Source organism: Archocentrus centrarchus, chromosome 22, assembly GCF_007364275.1.
Source record: "Archocentrus centrarchus isolate MPI-CPG fArcCen1 chromosome 22, fArcCen1, whole genome shotgun sequence".
Lineage (NCBI taxonomy): Eukaryota > Metazoa > Chordata > Actinopteri > Cichliformes > Cichlidae > Archocentrus > Archocentrus centrarchus.
In genome coordinates, this window is record NC_044367.1 from 17,573,379 (window position 1) to 17,590,536 (window position 17,158).

Sequence of the window (17,158 nt, forward strand, 5' to 3'; positions counted from 1 at the left end):
AGTCATAAAAATTATAGGGTGATTTATTAGTGCGTAATTTACACATAATTTCCTTACTGTTTTTCCACTGAGTTTAATAAAACATGTTTGTAAAACGGTACTAATTATAAGGTGTTCACTTATACTGAGAGTTTATGCATTATTTTTGTCTAAGTAAATACATTTTTGCCCCATAAATTACATAATTACATTCACATAACTTCACAGGAAATGAAAAATAAATTCTATATGTCACAAATTTTTAATGATTAAAGAGTTTGCACAAAAACCCTCCCTGCTTTTCTGCCTGGGGACTGTCTTGCATTCACTCCATACTAATTGCACTGTTATGTGTCCCTGATCAAATGTAGCTTGAGTGACTCCATTACTGCAGACTGGCTCCAACCTTTGAGCCATTTACTAATCATACGCTACCATGTATGATTGGGCTCAATGTGATGCAAACTAATAATACTTATACCCTTTACTTAACCGAGTAAAAGTCTCACTGAGATTTAAAAAAAAACAAACAAACAAAAAAACATGTATTTTTCAAGATTTACTTCCCCAGTTTTATGTAATATTTCCCTGTTAATATATGAATGTTTCCTTTTGCAGCAGTTGCCTAGATTTGTTGCCCACACTCAGGTTCAATCAGTGGGCTTAGTTTATGGGTTACTTTCCTGTAAATTAGGTGAGCATGTACAGTAATGTGGGTGTGTGTGTGCGTGTGTGTGCCATTGTGCTTTCACCTAATCAATTACCTGAACTTAGTCTCAAAGAAAAGGGCATGTGCTAGATGCTGTAGGTGTGTCTGTGTGTGCGTGCCTTTACAGTGAAGCAAAGGTCAGACGTCAGTGCTGTAGGAGCGCGGCGGGGGAGGAAACATGTCCGAGGGATTGCGGTAGCTCAGAGGGGAGGAGCTCTGAGGGTGAGCCGACAGGGGAAGAGAGACAGACGGGTTCTCGTAGTAAGTATGGAAGCCCAGCCGCTCCCCTCCATTACGCATGTCATCTGTGAGTCCCGAGGGCAGGGGGTACGGTGAACAGCTGGGGCAGTGGTGAGAACCCGTGTCCAGCTGATCCAGAGAGACAGGAGTGATGGCAGTGCCGTCCATGGCGAGGGCGTTGCAGGCATTGCATGGAAAGTGAGAGAGAGGGTCTGGTCCTGCCACGGAGGCCACGTCCACTTCAGAATCATTTTTCTTACAACAGTAATACTGCAAGAGGACAAAGAAGGAACAAGGAGTGTGAGCAACAAAAAGAAGGGTTTGGCTGTCTTGGAAAACATTCTGTAATTTGAGTGACTCAAATTCCTTTATTATATAAAAACAAAATTGTAAACACAGAAGATATTGTTTAGTTTGACATGATGGGAAATCAGTTTATTTTTTTCAAATAGGTAGGGGAAAAGATTGAAATTACCGTCAGTCAGTGGTCACTGGGTTTTGGAAGGACAATTTGCACTATGGGTTGCATAAATGTTGAACCACTGGCTGGTGTGACCACCACATCTGCTTTTTTTTTTTTTTTGTAGCAAGATCCAGCTGTAACTTGGTACTAGAGTGCCACATTACATAAATAATACACATAATGTAAAAAACCATGTTAAGCTGGCAGACAGTAAGACTGGGTTATGGGGCGGCAGTTGCCCAGTGACTGCAGTGAATTTCTGTTGCGTTCAGCAGCTGATTACACGTAGTTGCGGTGATTGTGGCACAAAGTTACAGTTTCATGTAGCTATGAGGAATTGGGGGAAGTTAGCCTAACTTAGTGTACAAACTGGAAGCTGGGGAAAAACACCTGACTTATTCAAAATTTATCACCAGCTCCAAAGATCACTAATATACATGTGCTAGACGAATTTGTTTAGCCAGTTAACATCAGTAATGTCAAAAGCGCTTCTGGGTGAACAATAAACTGCCTAAAAGTCCGACAAACATGAGCAGATATAATACTACCTGGAGTCTACAGTAACAGAGAACTGCTACGATGCACAGCAGTATCACTCCGGCGAGTATACCTCCGCTTATAACAATAGTTCCCGCTGACATTCGACCAGCTCTCCATCAAACCCTTCACAGGGGGCAAAAACAGAAAGAGAGACAGAAGAAAGAATGACAGAAAGGAGGGAGAAAAATACATTATGAATTACATCTGGCTTTCAGTAATGTTAAAATTTGCTGCAGAATACTTAGCATACTTACGTCCAGCAAAGGTTTCTAATGCCTGAAAAGAGAACCAACATAAGCTGGATTAGTGTATCATGTGCCATTATGTTGCAAGTGCAACTGATAAAAACAGATAAGTGGTAATATATAATATATTGGGAAAGTACTGGGCCACAACAAACCTACAAAACAGCTTTAAACCTCAATGAAACGTAAAAGGTAAAAATGCCATTCTTACAAATTATATGCCCTCATTTATGGTTTTCATCATGTGGTGAGACTGCATTGTTTCAAAGTCTCCCTGAGGTCTTCATTTAGGTTGAAATCTGGTGACATACGATTTAAATGATTCTACTACTCATCAAATCATATGGCAAGCTCTGGCGGGATGAGAACATTTATATGACTCTTTCCTCTTTACAGACTGTATTTGCCAGACGTCTGTCCATATCAGCCTCCAGTTTGGAGGTTATATGACGTTCTGAATTCTTTGATATCACACACACACCAACAAAAGACCTGAAAAACCTGCTGCCATCAGCTGTCATCATTTCAGCCAATATAAAGGTAAACAATATTTAAAAAGTTAAGTCAGAGTAAAGCAAGATTTTATTTGGAGCATAAAAATGAGGTGGAGATGTGATACAAGTAACTTAGCATAAACACTGAAAATCACTGAAGGGGAGAGTGAATAGCTAGCCTAGCTGCTCCAACAGTTCAAAAACTAGGTCTACTGACACCTTACTAATCATCTAATTACACTATTATTATATTTAAATAGTGATTTTTGACTACATTTTTGCTGAGCTGCAGCTGTACATGCCCATATTTCTGGGGGGTGTTGTGCAGAAATAGGTCACCACAAATTCTAATTTTGACATTTCTTTTTAGGGATAAAACAAAACACAGGGCACAACAAGGATAGCTGTTTAGCTCTGCATCCTGTCTTTATGCTGAGCTAATCCACTCCCAGCTTCAGCTCAACACTTAACATACTGATACGAGAGGAAAGCTGACCCGCATTGAACCATTTCTTTAATCTGTAACCCATCTGCAGGCTATAGCCTCAGGGCTAATGCTTTTTTATTTTCAGAGGTTAAGTGGTCAGAGCAAAAATAATCTTTTCAAGGCACCACAAGGTTTGAATTCCAACAAACCCATCTGAACACCCACATAAGAAAACAGCGGGAGAATGTGAGAAGGTAGGAAACCATAGCAGGCCTGTGGAGTGTTACTCTCAAAACCACCTCTCTTTGGAACTCCTGCAGGTAGAGAAAGATGCTTCTGCCAAGCAGAAATGGTTAGTGGGAGCAGCTCAGTGCATTGCAGCTGAAGACTGAAGTTCAAACTGAACATCAGATGGCAAAGAAAGATGATTTAAGTGACTTTAAATGTGGACGAGTATTTCAGCAACTGCTGATCAACTGGGAATTTTCCATACAACCATCTAATGAGTTCACAGAGAATGGTCTAAAAAAAAAAGAAAAAAAAAAGACAATATCCAGTGAGTGGCAGTTCCCTGAGTGTCACATTAAGTGTGGATGTAGCAGCAGAGCCCAAACGCAGACCAAGCTGCAGGCAGAATGAAAACTCAAAGGAGTACTTTTAATGATAATTAAGGGTACAATCCAAACGTAACCAGTTAAACAGGGAACACACAGGTGCACACAGGGAAACGAGACGAGGGGAATAAAACTGAGCACAAAGGACAAATAACTATTAAAATAAAAACAGGAAGTGAAACGTGATAAATAAACAGCGAAATAGACACAAATGAAATTAATACAAGGAAAATGACACAAGAGGATGGAGAAGAGCATTCCTGAATGCCCAACACATTAAACCTTGAAGCAGCAGGTGTACCACAGCTGGTGCCACTCCTGTCAGCTAAAAAACAGGAAACTAAGGCTACAATTCACATGGGCTCACCAAAATTAGCTAAAAGAAATAATGGAAAAATGTGGCCTGATCCAATGATTGTTGATTATTGAATGGTAGGGTCAGAATTTGGCATAAAACAACATGAAAGAGGATCCATCCCAACTGGATGGATGCTCTTTCCATCCAGTTTGGGACTCTTAGTACCAATCAAGCATTCTTTATACACCACAGCCTACCTGAGTATTGTTGCTGACCATGTCCATCCCTTTTTTAACCACAGCGTACCCATGTTCAAATGGTTGCTTCCAGCAGGATAGTATGCCATGTCACAAAGCTCAAATCATCTCAAACTAGTTTGTTGAACATGACATTGAGTTCTCTGGCCTCCACAGTCACCAGATCTCAATTCAATAGAGCACCTTTGGGATGTGGTGGAACGGGAGATTCACATCATAGATATGCAGCCGGCATTTCTGCAGCAACTGTGTGATGCTGTCACGCCAATATGGACCAAACCTCTGGGGAATGTTTCCATCACCTCGGTGAATCTATGCCATGCAGACTTTTTTTTTTTCTTTTCAGCGCCAGCGGCTTTTGTTGACAGTGTAGAGAAAGGAAATGGGGGAAAGACACAGGGGAAGACACGTGGGCAAACCAGCGACAGGCCAGGACTCCAACCCGCGCCGCCTGCACCGCAAAGCGGCAAATGCATGTGGTCGCCTGCTCCACCACTGAGCCACCCAGGGGCCCATGCCGTGCACACTTAAGGAAGTTTTGAAGGAAAAAGGGAGTCCAACCCAGCACTAGCAAGGTGTACCTAATGAAGTGGCTGATGAGTTTATATTTCAGCTAGTGTCTCATGACAAAGAATCTGTTCTTTCTATATAATCCATAAATAGGCATACAATGGAATGAATCACGCTCACTCCACAATACTTGAAACAACTGGGAGGTGTTTTGAATTGAGAAATAACACTCAAGGGGTGGTTGAATTAACCTGCTGAATGCAGCAGCACATACTCTGCATACTAATAATATGTGCTGCATTCCATATAAGTATGTGCAGCACAGTTTCAGCATAATAATACGTTCGTGCGAGATATGTCGCTTGTCATTTTTACTGTGACTGATTCAAAATCACCTCTCATAGCTGCACTGATACCTGCCATTATGAAATCTCCTGGATATTATTAGTGCATACCTACATATGAACACAGTTCTTCTACCCTTTTCTTTTCTTTGCAGGTAAATAACCTTAAGCAAACAGATCTGATTGACATGGAGTCACAAAGGAGCTAAGTAGTGCAAATGAAAAAGAAATCAAGGCAGCTGCACATATATTTATCTCCAATGCGCACAGCAAATTTAGTGTCTAGCCTCAAAAAGATCTGCTTCTAAACAAGCCCGTCTGAGAGAAAGCACTAAATTAGCTGCGTGCAAGCGATAAAGAATGCCGCACGCGTGTGGATGTCTTAATTTCCTTTTTACTGGCAGTGACATCAAAATACTAAATAAACAAACAAATACAGCGCAGAACACCCAAATTAATCCGCTCGGAGAGTGACCTCTTAAATCAGCTTTTAAATTTCATGATTTTGACATTAATTTAGACAAATTTGCATGGCTGCGTTCGGGCAGAATTATTCATTTTAAGCGCTGCCATTATAGTAATTACAACACCAGAAGACTCTATTTATCTACCGTTCAACTTGATTAACTAAAACATCCAGATATTTCTCAGCAGAGGAACCAGCATTTAATTATGCCAATTAAATTGATTTAAAAAAAAAAAATCAACTTCCTTTTATATTAATGTACTTTCTGAAAGCTTTGAGCTTCCCAAAGCAGTAATTTGTAGTTAATTTAAATTTCATTGCCTAATTAATAGATTTAACGGCTCTGGCTCTTGATATTTTGACATCTGGCATTTCTTAGTAGGAAAGTTAAATAAAAAGAATAGTTTAAAATTGGATGGCTTGGTCAGCTGCCAGCTAAAGGTTTTTTCCTGTGTCCCTTTTTCCTTTTCATTTATCTAACGTATTGTTAATCAGGTGTCCCCTTCGTAAAGAGCAGCAACAGATAAATTGATAAATCTTAGAATTTAGCATTAAATAAACTTGAATCTCTCACTATTTTAAATGTCAGCAATCACATAAAGAACTGGATCTTTTCTGTATATGTGTGGCTTGAAATGAGTATGTGAGCCTCGCTCTCAGAGAGCTCACTTCTGCAGTATCTTTCATTGCGTCATTGTACTAAATTATATACACCATGGGCTGCGATAATGTCGTTAAAAGCGATGTGAAGCCTCTGTTGCTCCCCGTTTCTCCATCCCCTCCCCGTCTGGCTCACAATCTCATGTCTCCTTACCCCTCTTTGTGCATCTCATCTTTTCTTGCTTCTCTTTGTCTCTCATTCACTCTTTGAAGCATATCCTACTTTTTCAACACGCTATACATCATTCCCGGCTCGTCCCATCAACTCAAATTTAAGACCTGTGTGTAACTACTGTAGCACACGTATGTAAAATTCATGGCCTTCTCTGAAGGATATAAACAAAGGCGCAGCAATGGAATCTTTCTAGAAAGAAAAATAAGTCATTTTGACTAACATGCAGCCAAATTATGCTAGAGAGGGAGCGCTGAGGTAAAGCTTCAGATTAGAGAGTTTCCAGCAGACTGGAGAGACAAACATGCCAAGTGACAGAGGTTGGAAGACTCAACTTTAATGCTGTCATCTTATCCAACACAATTCATGTATGACTCCCAGTGGGTTCAAAGCTGTCCGATTTAGCTGGGACACACACACACACACACACACACACACACACACACACACACACACACACACATAAAACCCTTAGATTTAACTGTGGTCTAACAGAAGGATCTGCCAGAATCCTGTCAGTGGCTGACTTGGACAAGTGACACTGAGGAAGGGGGATGAAGTGGTCTCAGAGGAGCCAACAAGCATCTGATGATTTCCACAACACAAAAGCTACATAAAGTCATTATGTGTACTAGTCCCAGGTGACCTGTAGACTCTAGTTATACAGAGTGCATCTGTCAAGTCAGCTTCAATCACAGAAAGAAAGGATACACTTCCTCACTGTACAAAAGCAGCGCTGCAGAAAATGTAAATCACTGAGATTTGCAGGGATTTTGAGAGTTGCCAAAAAAAAAAAAAAAAAAATGATGTAAAGTGTATGTGTAAATGAGAGAGAGCGGCCAGTCAGCAACATTGTCACTCATTCACTGAGTGTATAGCAGCAGTGGGCATAAATTCAATTTGAGTTTCACCTAATAACTAATTTTTACTGTCGATTAATCTGTTGTGAGAGTAGGGAGCAGGTGGAAGAGAGCCTGGAGAGGTGGAGGTATGCACTGGAGAGAAGAGGAATGAGAGTCAGTAGACAGAATACATGAAATAAGTACATCAGTGAGACAGCTCAGGTTTGGACACGTGCAGAGAAGGCATAGTGGATATATTGCACAAAGGGTGTTGAAGATGGAGCTGCCAGGTAAGAGACAAAAGAGGAAGACCACAGAGGAGGTTCATGAATGTAGTGGAGGAGGACATGCAGAGGGTTGGTGTAACTGAGGAATGGTCATCTCCTTGTGCCAATCTTAGAATAGCAGGAAGACTGACCATTTGCACTTGTGTATCTGTGATGCTTCTGGATTCCCTTGACTGTAAAAACCAGTGACCCTTCTACTGGTTTTGGTGTAGAGGACAGAAGCAAATCAGAGTAGTTATGATCAGGCTCACAACATGCAAGATATTGCAGTATAACTCTTTGTTGACAATCTAACCATTGGGGAAGAATTCACAGTATACAGCTCCATGAGCATTGAATTTTTTTTTTAATTAACGCTCCTGGTCATCTTCCTGATCTGTTGTGCTACATTCGGGCTTGGACTCTGTGTGCTCTGGCCTCTGGGGCAAGTTAGAGACCTAGCGCTCATCAGCAGTAATGATCCTTGGCATGAAAGTCAGGTCAGTTTGAAGGGGAAGCTTTCCAAACAAGCTTGAGGATCATGGTGATACCACAAATAGGCACATGCAACTGGTAAAAACATGACTTTCACTCAGTGATCTAAACACAGCAGCAGTGCCTGAAGAACCTCAGAGGTACACCCCATCAAGGAAAAGCCTTGATGGGGACTAAATCTAAGTTAGGTCATGGTTTTTGCTTTGATTACTGGATCTCATTTGTTATGAATGATCATCTTAGGTGCCATGAATTTGCCCTTGGGAATTTTCTATTTCTGCCATGTTCTGGGAATTTTATGACATTTTTGTAGACTTAACTGATTCATTAACAAAAACAAAAAAACAACCACAAACAGATAGTTTTATTAAACATTTGGGTCTCAAAAAAACCCAAAAAACACTTTACCAGATATTTGACTTCTCAAGCACATTTCAGAAAAATCCAGCTACAACAAATCTCTCCAATAAAGCATGATGGGGCTAAAGTTTACAATGTGTGGAAACAGTATAAAACATTCAGCAAGTTGACTCAACTGTCTGAATTTTGGAGTCTGGGTTAATGTTACATCAGATGAATTCAACAATCACAGTTTGGGAACATTGCTTATTTACAATACAAGGTATTGAAGCGTTGCTGTAGTTGCTGACCTCTTCTTCTCTCCTTGAGAAAAGCAGTTGAAGACCAAAAGTATTTAGAAGCAAATGGGAATTCTTAGATACAAAGACAATAGAATTAAATTATCAACTTTAACACAAACACACAGTAGTGAATGCATTTTCCATGCTGAGGAAGACTGACTATTACATTACATTGCACCATATTTGCCATAATGTTATATTGATCTCTATCATACATTTTATCATTAGTATTATTTAAAAATCATATTAGCCTGCCATAGTACAGATAAGAATATAAAATTTTTCTTGTTGTACTTCTGCTCTCCTCTGCCTTTTTACCTTTTACATACAAAATTCACAGGAAGAGTTAATTAGAAAGATGATTAAACCTTTGTTCAAGCTACCACAAAATCCTCTCATTTCGACCTCCGCAATGTTGAGAGAGGTGAAGAGGTTTCACACTCCTCTTGCAGAACTATATTTAGCAGTTTTGCCATCTCTTAACACAGTGAAAAGCACGAGATGAGAGGCAGAAGAGAGAGGTGTCATATTTTAATTCGTTTTCTCTGTGGGAAATGAAACGATTCTTGCAATCATCTACATGCAACCAAAGACACCCGTGATCGAATACTGAAGAGGTAAAAACACCGCTTCCCTCAGAACTTTCATGTGGGACGATGTGGTGATGATTAGTGTTGTGAAGCTGGGAGGTTCTTCTCCCATGTGATGCCTGAGTGAACTGTGGAAATTAAAGAAGCTTTGACAGGAAACTTTAATTAGAAAACTCTGCTATAAAGGTAACGCATTGGATGACAGCAGATCATTAGATGAAAAGTGATCCCATATCGCTTCAGTCAATCTGAAGCTAAGAGTAGTATTAGCTTAGGTTTGCAGCAAAGGCTGGAAATAGGGATGCATGTGGCCTAGTTCTGCTTGACGATAACAAAACCTGCATACCAGTGTAACTAAGACTCCCTAACAGGGGACTTAGACTTCTGTGTTAAATCTATGCCATATGTACGCTGCAACTGCAGACTCTTCTGAAAGCCTATGCCATAATCTGAGATGCACCTTACTAGAAATTTAACTACACATCACATCAATGCAGCCTGCATCTATTGTGATTGGCCTGTTCAGTGCCAGTCACTCCCTCATATGCATGTCCAGCTACTTTTTCACCACAGTTTTTGAGTGGATCAGTGAGAGAATAATAACCATTGTCTCAATATAAGGTCTCACAGATGTAAGCAAATTCCCAGATGGAGATTGTCAGAATCAATGTGAGGAAATGTGTTAATTAAATTTTATTTATATAGTACCAAATCACAACAACAGTTGCTTCAAGGTGCTTTTTTTGTAAGGTAAAGACCCTACAAACTCTCTATGAGAAAGCACTAGGCAACAGTGGGGAGGAAAAACTCCATTTTAAAACAGGAAGAAACCTCCAGCATTACCAGGCTCTGGGAGGGGTAGCCATCTGCAGTGGCTGGTTAGGGAAGGGGAGGGTGACAGGCCAAAAAGAAACTCTTCAGAAGAAAGCCAGAGATAAAACACTCAGCGTAATCTAGTAATGTTACTAACAAAGTTTGATGATTATTAGGAACTGCGTCACAACTTGCATAGGTTACTAAAAGTCACTAAAAAAATAAAAATAAATAAATAATCAGGCAATAAACCCAAAGACTCAAATTGCTGTTAAAACTGTTTCCAAGTTTCAAGTAGCCCATATGTAGTACACAAAAGTCACCATCTTCCATGTGTACTTTTTGCTGTGCCATTTGTAGCTTTCCAGTGTTTTAGGTGTTTTCTTCTTCAGCATGTAAAGGATAAAAGAATGCTTGTAGGTGTATGCTACCTCCTTCGGAAAGTTCGGAAAAAAACAGAATTCTGGTATTGAAAAGGTATCGCAAGAATGTGTTCTGGTGATATTCCTATCACATACATAGACGGCAAATCAGTGGTGTAGATCTACTGAATTATCACAATCCAGCAGGTCCATAAATGCTGTTATGTCAAACCATCTTATCTCTATTTATGAGAGGTTTAGTTATGACCCCTTACGGATAGGTTGAGGAGTTCAAGCATTTGGGAGGGGCTCAGAGTAGAGCTGCTGCTTTTTCCACATCAAGAAGAACCAGATGTTGTGGTTTGGGCATCTGACCAGGACATTTCCTGGGTGCCTCCCAATAAGGTGTTTCAGGCATGTCCTACCAGAAGGTGGCCTGGACCAGACCCAGGACACAATGTAGAGATTTTATCTCTTGACTGGCTTGGGAAACACCTCAAGGTCTCTCCCAATGAGCTGGAGGAGGTTCGGGTCTTTTAATTGTTTTTCCTGTCACTTGACTTGTATTGTTGTAGCCCATACCCATCTTACTGACTTTATGGCTGACAAAAAGAAAATAACTGTCAGAAAGGTGGCATGTGACTGTCAATATTTCATTTTAATAAGACAATACTGATGAGGGTTATAATGTGATTAAACAGGTGTAATTGGATAGATGATTTTACAACTGGGGAAAAAAGAAAAAACCCCAGAAGGAAACAAAGATCAAACAGAGAGAGTAGGGGAGCAGGAGAAGGTGGCAGTGCCTGAGTGGCTGAACGATATATCCATTCTTAAATAATGATATGAATATTTCGTTGAGGTGGCCTTCAACTTTGTGCAGAAAATCACAGCGGGTTCCTGCAATTTTAAAGCCTTGGGGCTTCAATTATTCAAGTATCATTCCTTTAACAATATTTTTCCATCACAGAACAATTTAGCCAGGTAGTAAAATCGGGGACTTTTCTGCCTCGTCCGCCTTTGAAAGCACTCATCTCAGCGTGTGAGAAGATGAACACATCCACATCTAAGACAGAAACACCCACTATCAGAGCAGAAGGGAACAAAGGCGGCAAGAGGGAGGGAGGTGGGGGGGAGTGGTAGATTTCATTATGAAATACTCAGAAATACACATTTTTCCTTATGACTGACAGCACAAACTCAATCAGGTCTGCTGTTGTATTTGATGCAGTTACCACATATCCTAAGTACCTCACTGTCAATTATTTTCTGTGTCATTTATGACTGAAAAAATGAGAGCTGGGCTGAACAGAGCTCAGTCCAGTTCTCAGTCCAGGGATTTGGGGGTTGGATTCAGATTGAATTCATTCTCAGTTTATGCAGAAAAAATATGGGAAAATACAGAAATCCAGGTAAGCTCTAGAGATCCCAATTGAAGATATGCAGCAAGAGCAGAAACACAACTTTCCCTTGCACAGTTTGCCCAGAGGTGCAGAATCGAGATCAGAAGCACTGCATGAACAACTTTGTGGCAAAAGGTTTACAGTACTGCCTTCCTGTAACAAACAGTGTGTTTATGTGCGAGAGACATAGCTCTACAGATGCACACCTTACCTTTAGAAGTCAGCATCTGGGGGATAGCATTCTCAACTGTGCAGCAAATCCCCCTGGAAAACCAAAAGAAGACTTGACATTAGTTTTAACTGTGACTTCAAGAGATGCCTCAGGGCCCCAGCAGTGATGTGGTCAGCACTGCAGCGCCAGTAAATGAACGAGTTTGTCTCAAAGTGGGGATGGGTCCGTCTGCATTCCCATCAAAAAAAATTCACTCATTCATTTTCACATCATCATTAGTCATAGCCTATATTACCTCATAAATCACAGAAGTGTTCATAATCATGCAATTTTAAGCACATTTTCTGGTCATTCATGCCACATTAACCTCTGACATCTTCTTCATCTTAGTGCAATGCAATCAGCCTACAGCAGAATTACTAGAAAGAGACATGAGATAGACGTTAACCCCACCAAAAATAAAAATCGATTTTACTCACCTTACTGTCCACATCATTTCAAGTCTAAACTACTGAAAAGGCGACATTTTTTTGCGACATAAAAATTGTAAATCCCTACTTTTCCGATATAAACACATCCAATGCTTTAACTGAAGTGGTGGCTGGAGGTCAATTTAACAGCTGTTACATCACGGATCAGCCTCATTTTACTCAATTAAGTAGATAAATGAATGCGCACAGCTGCTAAGTGGCGCGCGGATGATTGTAAATCCGGGATGCCCTACCTTTGGTACTGAATGTCTCAGCAACCTGTTAGAGAGAGACGTCTCTTTTCTTTTCTTCCCTTCTTCTTCTTTTTTTTTAACCGCTGTCGGTCCGGTGTTACACGGCTCCTCAGACAATAAAGTCCAGTGATTTCCTCTCCAGCACCGGTCATTAAAGGTGCCCGGAGCCCCGCTGTGCTGGCTCTACAACCGGAATCATCACGTCATTATCCGCCGCTGGTTATCCCCTCTTGACCACGGGTTTACTCACAGCCTGGAGCAAGTGAGGGCCTGTGGGAAATCTCATGGCATCCTACCCCTCTGTGAGGCGTTAAAGACGGATGAGCCCAGGCGGTAGTCCGGCTGCTGAGTGTCACCGCTCGGCATGGCTGCGTTTTCAACGAGGTTCTCTGGGGGCGTTTCGGCACCTTCTACGGCCGTGCCCGGTGGGGCGGGGTAGAAAAAAGCGGTAGGAAGAGTGAGACGGTGTAAGCTGTACCGTATTATATCATTTTACAGGACGGTGGAAAGGGTGGTGGTGGCGGCAGGGGGCAGAGGGTCGTCACCAGTCTGACATGAAAGTGTAAAACGGTAAAACGGACTCTGCTGAATCCAAAGGACATCCAAAAGATGCCATGCCGGTTGTCTCAGTAAGTTTCATATGGTTGAAAGAATTCAGAACCCTAACCCGGGTTATCATGTCCACAGTTTTGAGATATTTAGACAGGAACCCTCCTTAGTAAAAGAAATGTGGGGAAATGAAGAGGTTAAAAGACTAAAGTCAGCTTTAAAAACACAGAATGAAGACTGTTTGAAGGTTTGAAGCAAAAAAAAAAAAAAAAAGGCAGCTTCCCACTTGAAACTACCCAATACAACCACCCACCCTCTGCTGGTTAATGTGCAGCATCTATGCAGCAGATATGGAGGTCATACTCAAGGGACTCTGAGTGGTGGGCCCACTTCAGTGCTCTACTTTTACTTTCCTGTCTGGTTAAGGACTCCAAATTGCAACAAGTAGGTTACAGTCCACACAAAACGGCCACTAAAAAACTTGAGCCACAGTTTTGGGCTGATTGAATGCTGCTGGTGCTGAAGATCACTGTCAGCAAAACAGAGGGCGCAACAATAATTTTATGTCTGTGATATGTAACTAAAGGAGTGCTCTACAACTCTGTTACACTATCTCCATCTTTTTAAGTCCCCAAAGCAGCCGCGGCCAACTATCTCAAATGGCTCAAGCAAACAGTTTCCATCTTGACAGTAATACCCATATAGCATACACTGTGTGCACAGTTATTTGGAAAGTATTCTGATTTGAGTATTCTAGCGTTTCACTTGTGCAAAGAGGTTTTAAGAATCTTTTAAAAGACATGTTATACCACCAGGAGGTGAGATCCACAAATGCTATTCTGAACTATTTGCCCATGTACTGTTTAGCAAAGCATTAAACACTCTTCTCATCTGTGCTTCATAAAGAGTCATCATCTCTGGATGACCTTTTATAGCCATCGTGTTACTAATTAACCTTGTTAGCTGTGTTCCACCAGTATTGCTATGTATAACTAAGTCGGCTACAGCATTTGTTGCCTTTTGGTTATTTTAAATTAAATATACGGTTTATATGACTGTACTCTGTTTTTACTGGCATTTTCCATAGCAATCCAATTTTTTTTTCCCCCAAATTGAGCCATATTTAGGTTTGAAAACTACTAAGCAGCTTCAGTACCTCATGTAAAAAAGGGTCAACAATGGATTAAATTGACACTGAAAAGTCAGAAGATGTAAAAAAATACCTTTCAGATGGATGCAACACCCTTGAAATAGCTGAATTATTTAGGCGTCCTCAGTGGACAGTCAGTGTTTTGCTACAAATATTCAACAGCATCATATTTTTATATATATATATAAAAATAAAAAGAATATTTACAAGTTGGAGCATCATGATCGAATCAATGAATACTTCAAGACATAGTTTTGAAAGGTTTTATAAACCTCATTACAAACAGCATTTGGAAGCTTGTTGCAGCTTCAGTGAAAATTGGCCATGAGCAGATTTTTTTAAATTTTTTTAAAGTGTGACTTCATGGATACTTGGATAATGGATAATTGCTATTATTGACAAGAAGGGTGCCTATATTGATAACTGTTTGGGGAGGAAAAAAGATCTTTTGTAACTTAGTTGGTCCAGAATTCTGCACAGTAATAGCTGCTCAATTGTGCATGTGTATATTCAGTTCTGGATTGACTGAGCTCATTGTATTTATTCAATAATAAATTGAATCCAGAGGAGTACAATTACAACTAATAATTGTGCATGCAGTGTAATGAGGAGATTTAGTCTGGCTGAACTTGTTTAAGTATAATCTTGATCCAGAAAACGGCTCTTTAGCATTTCTCTGCTTCTCTGTGTCTCTCTGGCTAAGTTAAGCTAGCTTTGTAGCAGGGGGCTGATGAAGGCAGGCCAGTGGGGAGCTCTGAGATTACTGCTCAAATTGAATAAAGGAGTCGACACATTACAGCGGCTTAGATGATACACCCCACTGCACTGATTAACTCAAAACAAGCCCAGTGTTATACACTGCAAATAGAAACACACACAAACACAAGGCGCACAAACCATATGCATAAACCTGGCCAGCCCCCCTCTTTAACACCATTTTTATCTCCATTTACCGTCTCTCATTTTCTCCCTGCTACACACACACACACACATGGCTCACAACCACTCGCCATGGCCTCTGCCTCATGACTTGAGTTCATTACTGCCTTGGCAGGATTCCTCATATGAAATTAGAATGACAACAGGAATGACACAGAGTGTAGCAGTGGAAAGTTTACGCAGGGTAAAACCAAAAGAGAGAGAATGAGTGTGTGTGTGTGTGTGTGTGTGTGTGTGTGTGTGTGTGTGTGTGTGTGTGTGTGTGTGTGCGTGCACACGTTAAACAAATCTAATCTAATTGTCTCTGATTCATGGGCAAGCTTGTCTGCATGCATTTGTGATACACTTCCTCTTTGCGTATGTACCCAGTCTAGGAGATGGAGACAGAGAGCGGATGAGACAGGATGGCTTCTGACAGGAGAACACAGTATGTGCACAACTCTCTGGGACAAAGTCGCAAAGCCTTTCTAAGCAGGACCACCAGCTACTGTTGACAGCGCTGGCTGAGTTTATTTGCTGGTAGTACAACTTGTGACACAGTTACACAGCCCAAAGGCTAAATTAGGACTTTCCTATCCAAAGAAGCCCTGGGAAGCAGCTGGTCTCTGTTGCATAGTCAGACAGTATGGAAAGGCTTCTTCTCAAATTCCGCAAAAAAAGCAAAAAAATAAATTAAAAAAAAGATAACAGTGGTAAATGCTACACATTAGATGTTGCATATGTCCCTTTTTTTCAGCTGCACATTTTACCCCAGTTTCATGATTTGTTTAGAGACAAGTTGTTTCAAATAAAATATTTTATTTATGTAGCATTCAAAGATAAAGATAAATGCATTTTTACCAAGGCAAGCAGTATTGAGTGGTTGTGTCAAATGTTTGCCACCACTATGACGGAGACCTTGGACTATGGTCTAAATATGTCGTTTTAATTTTTTTTTTTTTTTAATGTAGTCGCCTTGTTTGAAAAATGAAGCCAATGCCGAAGTGTCTTAAATCTGCATTCTTTCTAATGGCCAGCAGAGGGCAACTACTCTGGTTGTAAAAAGAAGACTGCATAAAAAGCCTGTAAGAAAATAATTTGGTAAACACTTTCTTAATCAGTAGATTGTCCTTTTAAAAGATCTCAAGTGTTTTTAATAGCGCATAAGTTCATTTTATAAAATTATGGTCACAATTATAATAAAAAACAAAACAAAAACGGTATGCTTTAGGGTGGGGACACCTTGTAATTGATGGACATGTGGCGCAGCACATAAATTTTCCTGTTGCTGTAAATTAAAGATTTCTCATGTTCGCCGTCAGCGCCACCCCTTCCTCGTGACTTCTGGTTTCAAACACCCAAGATGGCAACGGCCAAAATGCAAACGTTTTTGATACAGTCTTAAATACACTCACCATCCACCTAGTTAGGTATACCTGTCCAACTGCTTGTTAACGGAAATATCAGATCAATCACGTGGCAGCAACTCAGTGCATTTAGGCATATAGACATGGACAAAATAACCTGCTGAAGTTGAACCTGAGGGTCAGAATGGGGAAGAAAGGGGATTTAAGTGACTGAAAGGGGATTTAAGTGACTTTGAACATTGCGTGGTTGTTGGTTCCAGACGGGCTGGTCTGCGTCATTCAGAAACTGCTGATCTACTGGGATTTTCCCACACAACCATCTCTAGGGTTTACAGAGAATGACCTGAAAATGAAAAACTATCCAGTGTCAGTTCTCTGGGTGAGAATGCCCTGTTATGTTAGAGGAAAGTGGCCAGACTGCCTTGAGCTGAGTGGAAGGCAACAGTAA

The 17,158-nt window shown here is 40.6% G+C and overlaps 1 protein-coding gene across 2 annotated transcripts; it reads right to left on the minus strand.

Moving 5' to 3' along the window:
* Positions 1–280: 280 nt before the first annotated feature.
* Positions 281–13,117, minus strand: LOC115772966 (protein FAM163A-like). Of its 2 annotated transcripts, none has more exons than XM_030719434.1 (5): positions 12,727–13,117; positions 12,042–12,094; positions 2,186–2,207; positions 1,940–2,054; positions 281–1,198 (listed from the first exon to the last, which is right to left on the minus strand). In XM_030719434.1, the coding sequence occupies exons 4-5, from the start codon at positions 2,030–2,032 to the stop codon at positions 827–829; spliced, it is 465 nt and encodes a 154-aa protein (XP_030575294.1). In that variant the 5' UTR covers positions 2,033–2,054; positions 2,186–2,207; positions 12,042–12,094; positions 12,727–13,117; the 3' UTR covers positions 281–826. The 2 variants fall into 2 exon arrangements, with proteins under 2 accessions (XP_030575294.1, XP_030575293.1); XM_030719433.1 differs by having other exon boundaries at positions 12,037–12,094.
* Positions 13,118–17,158: the final 4,041 nt, after the last annotated feature.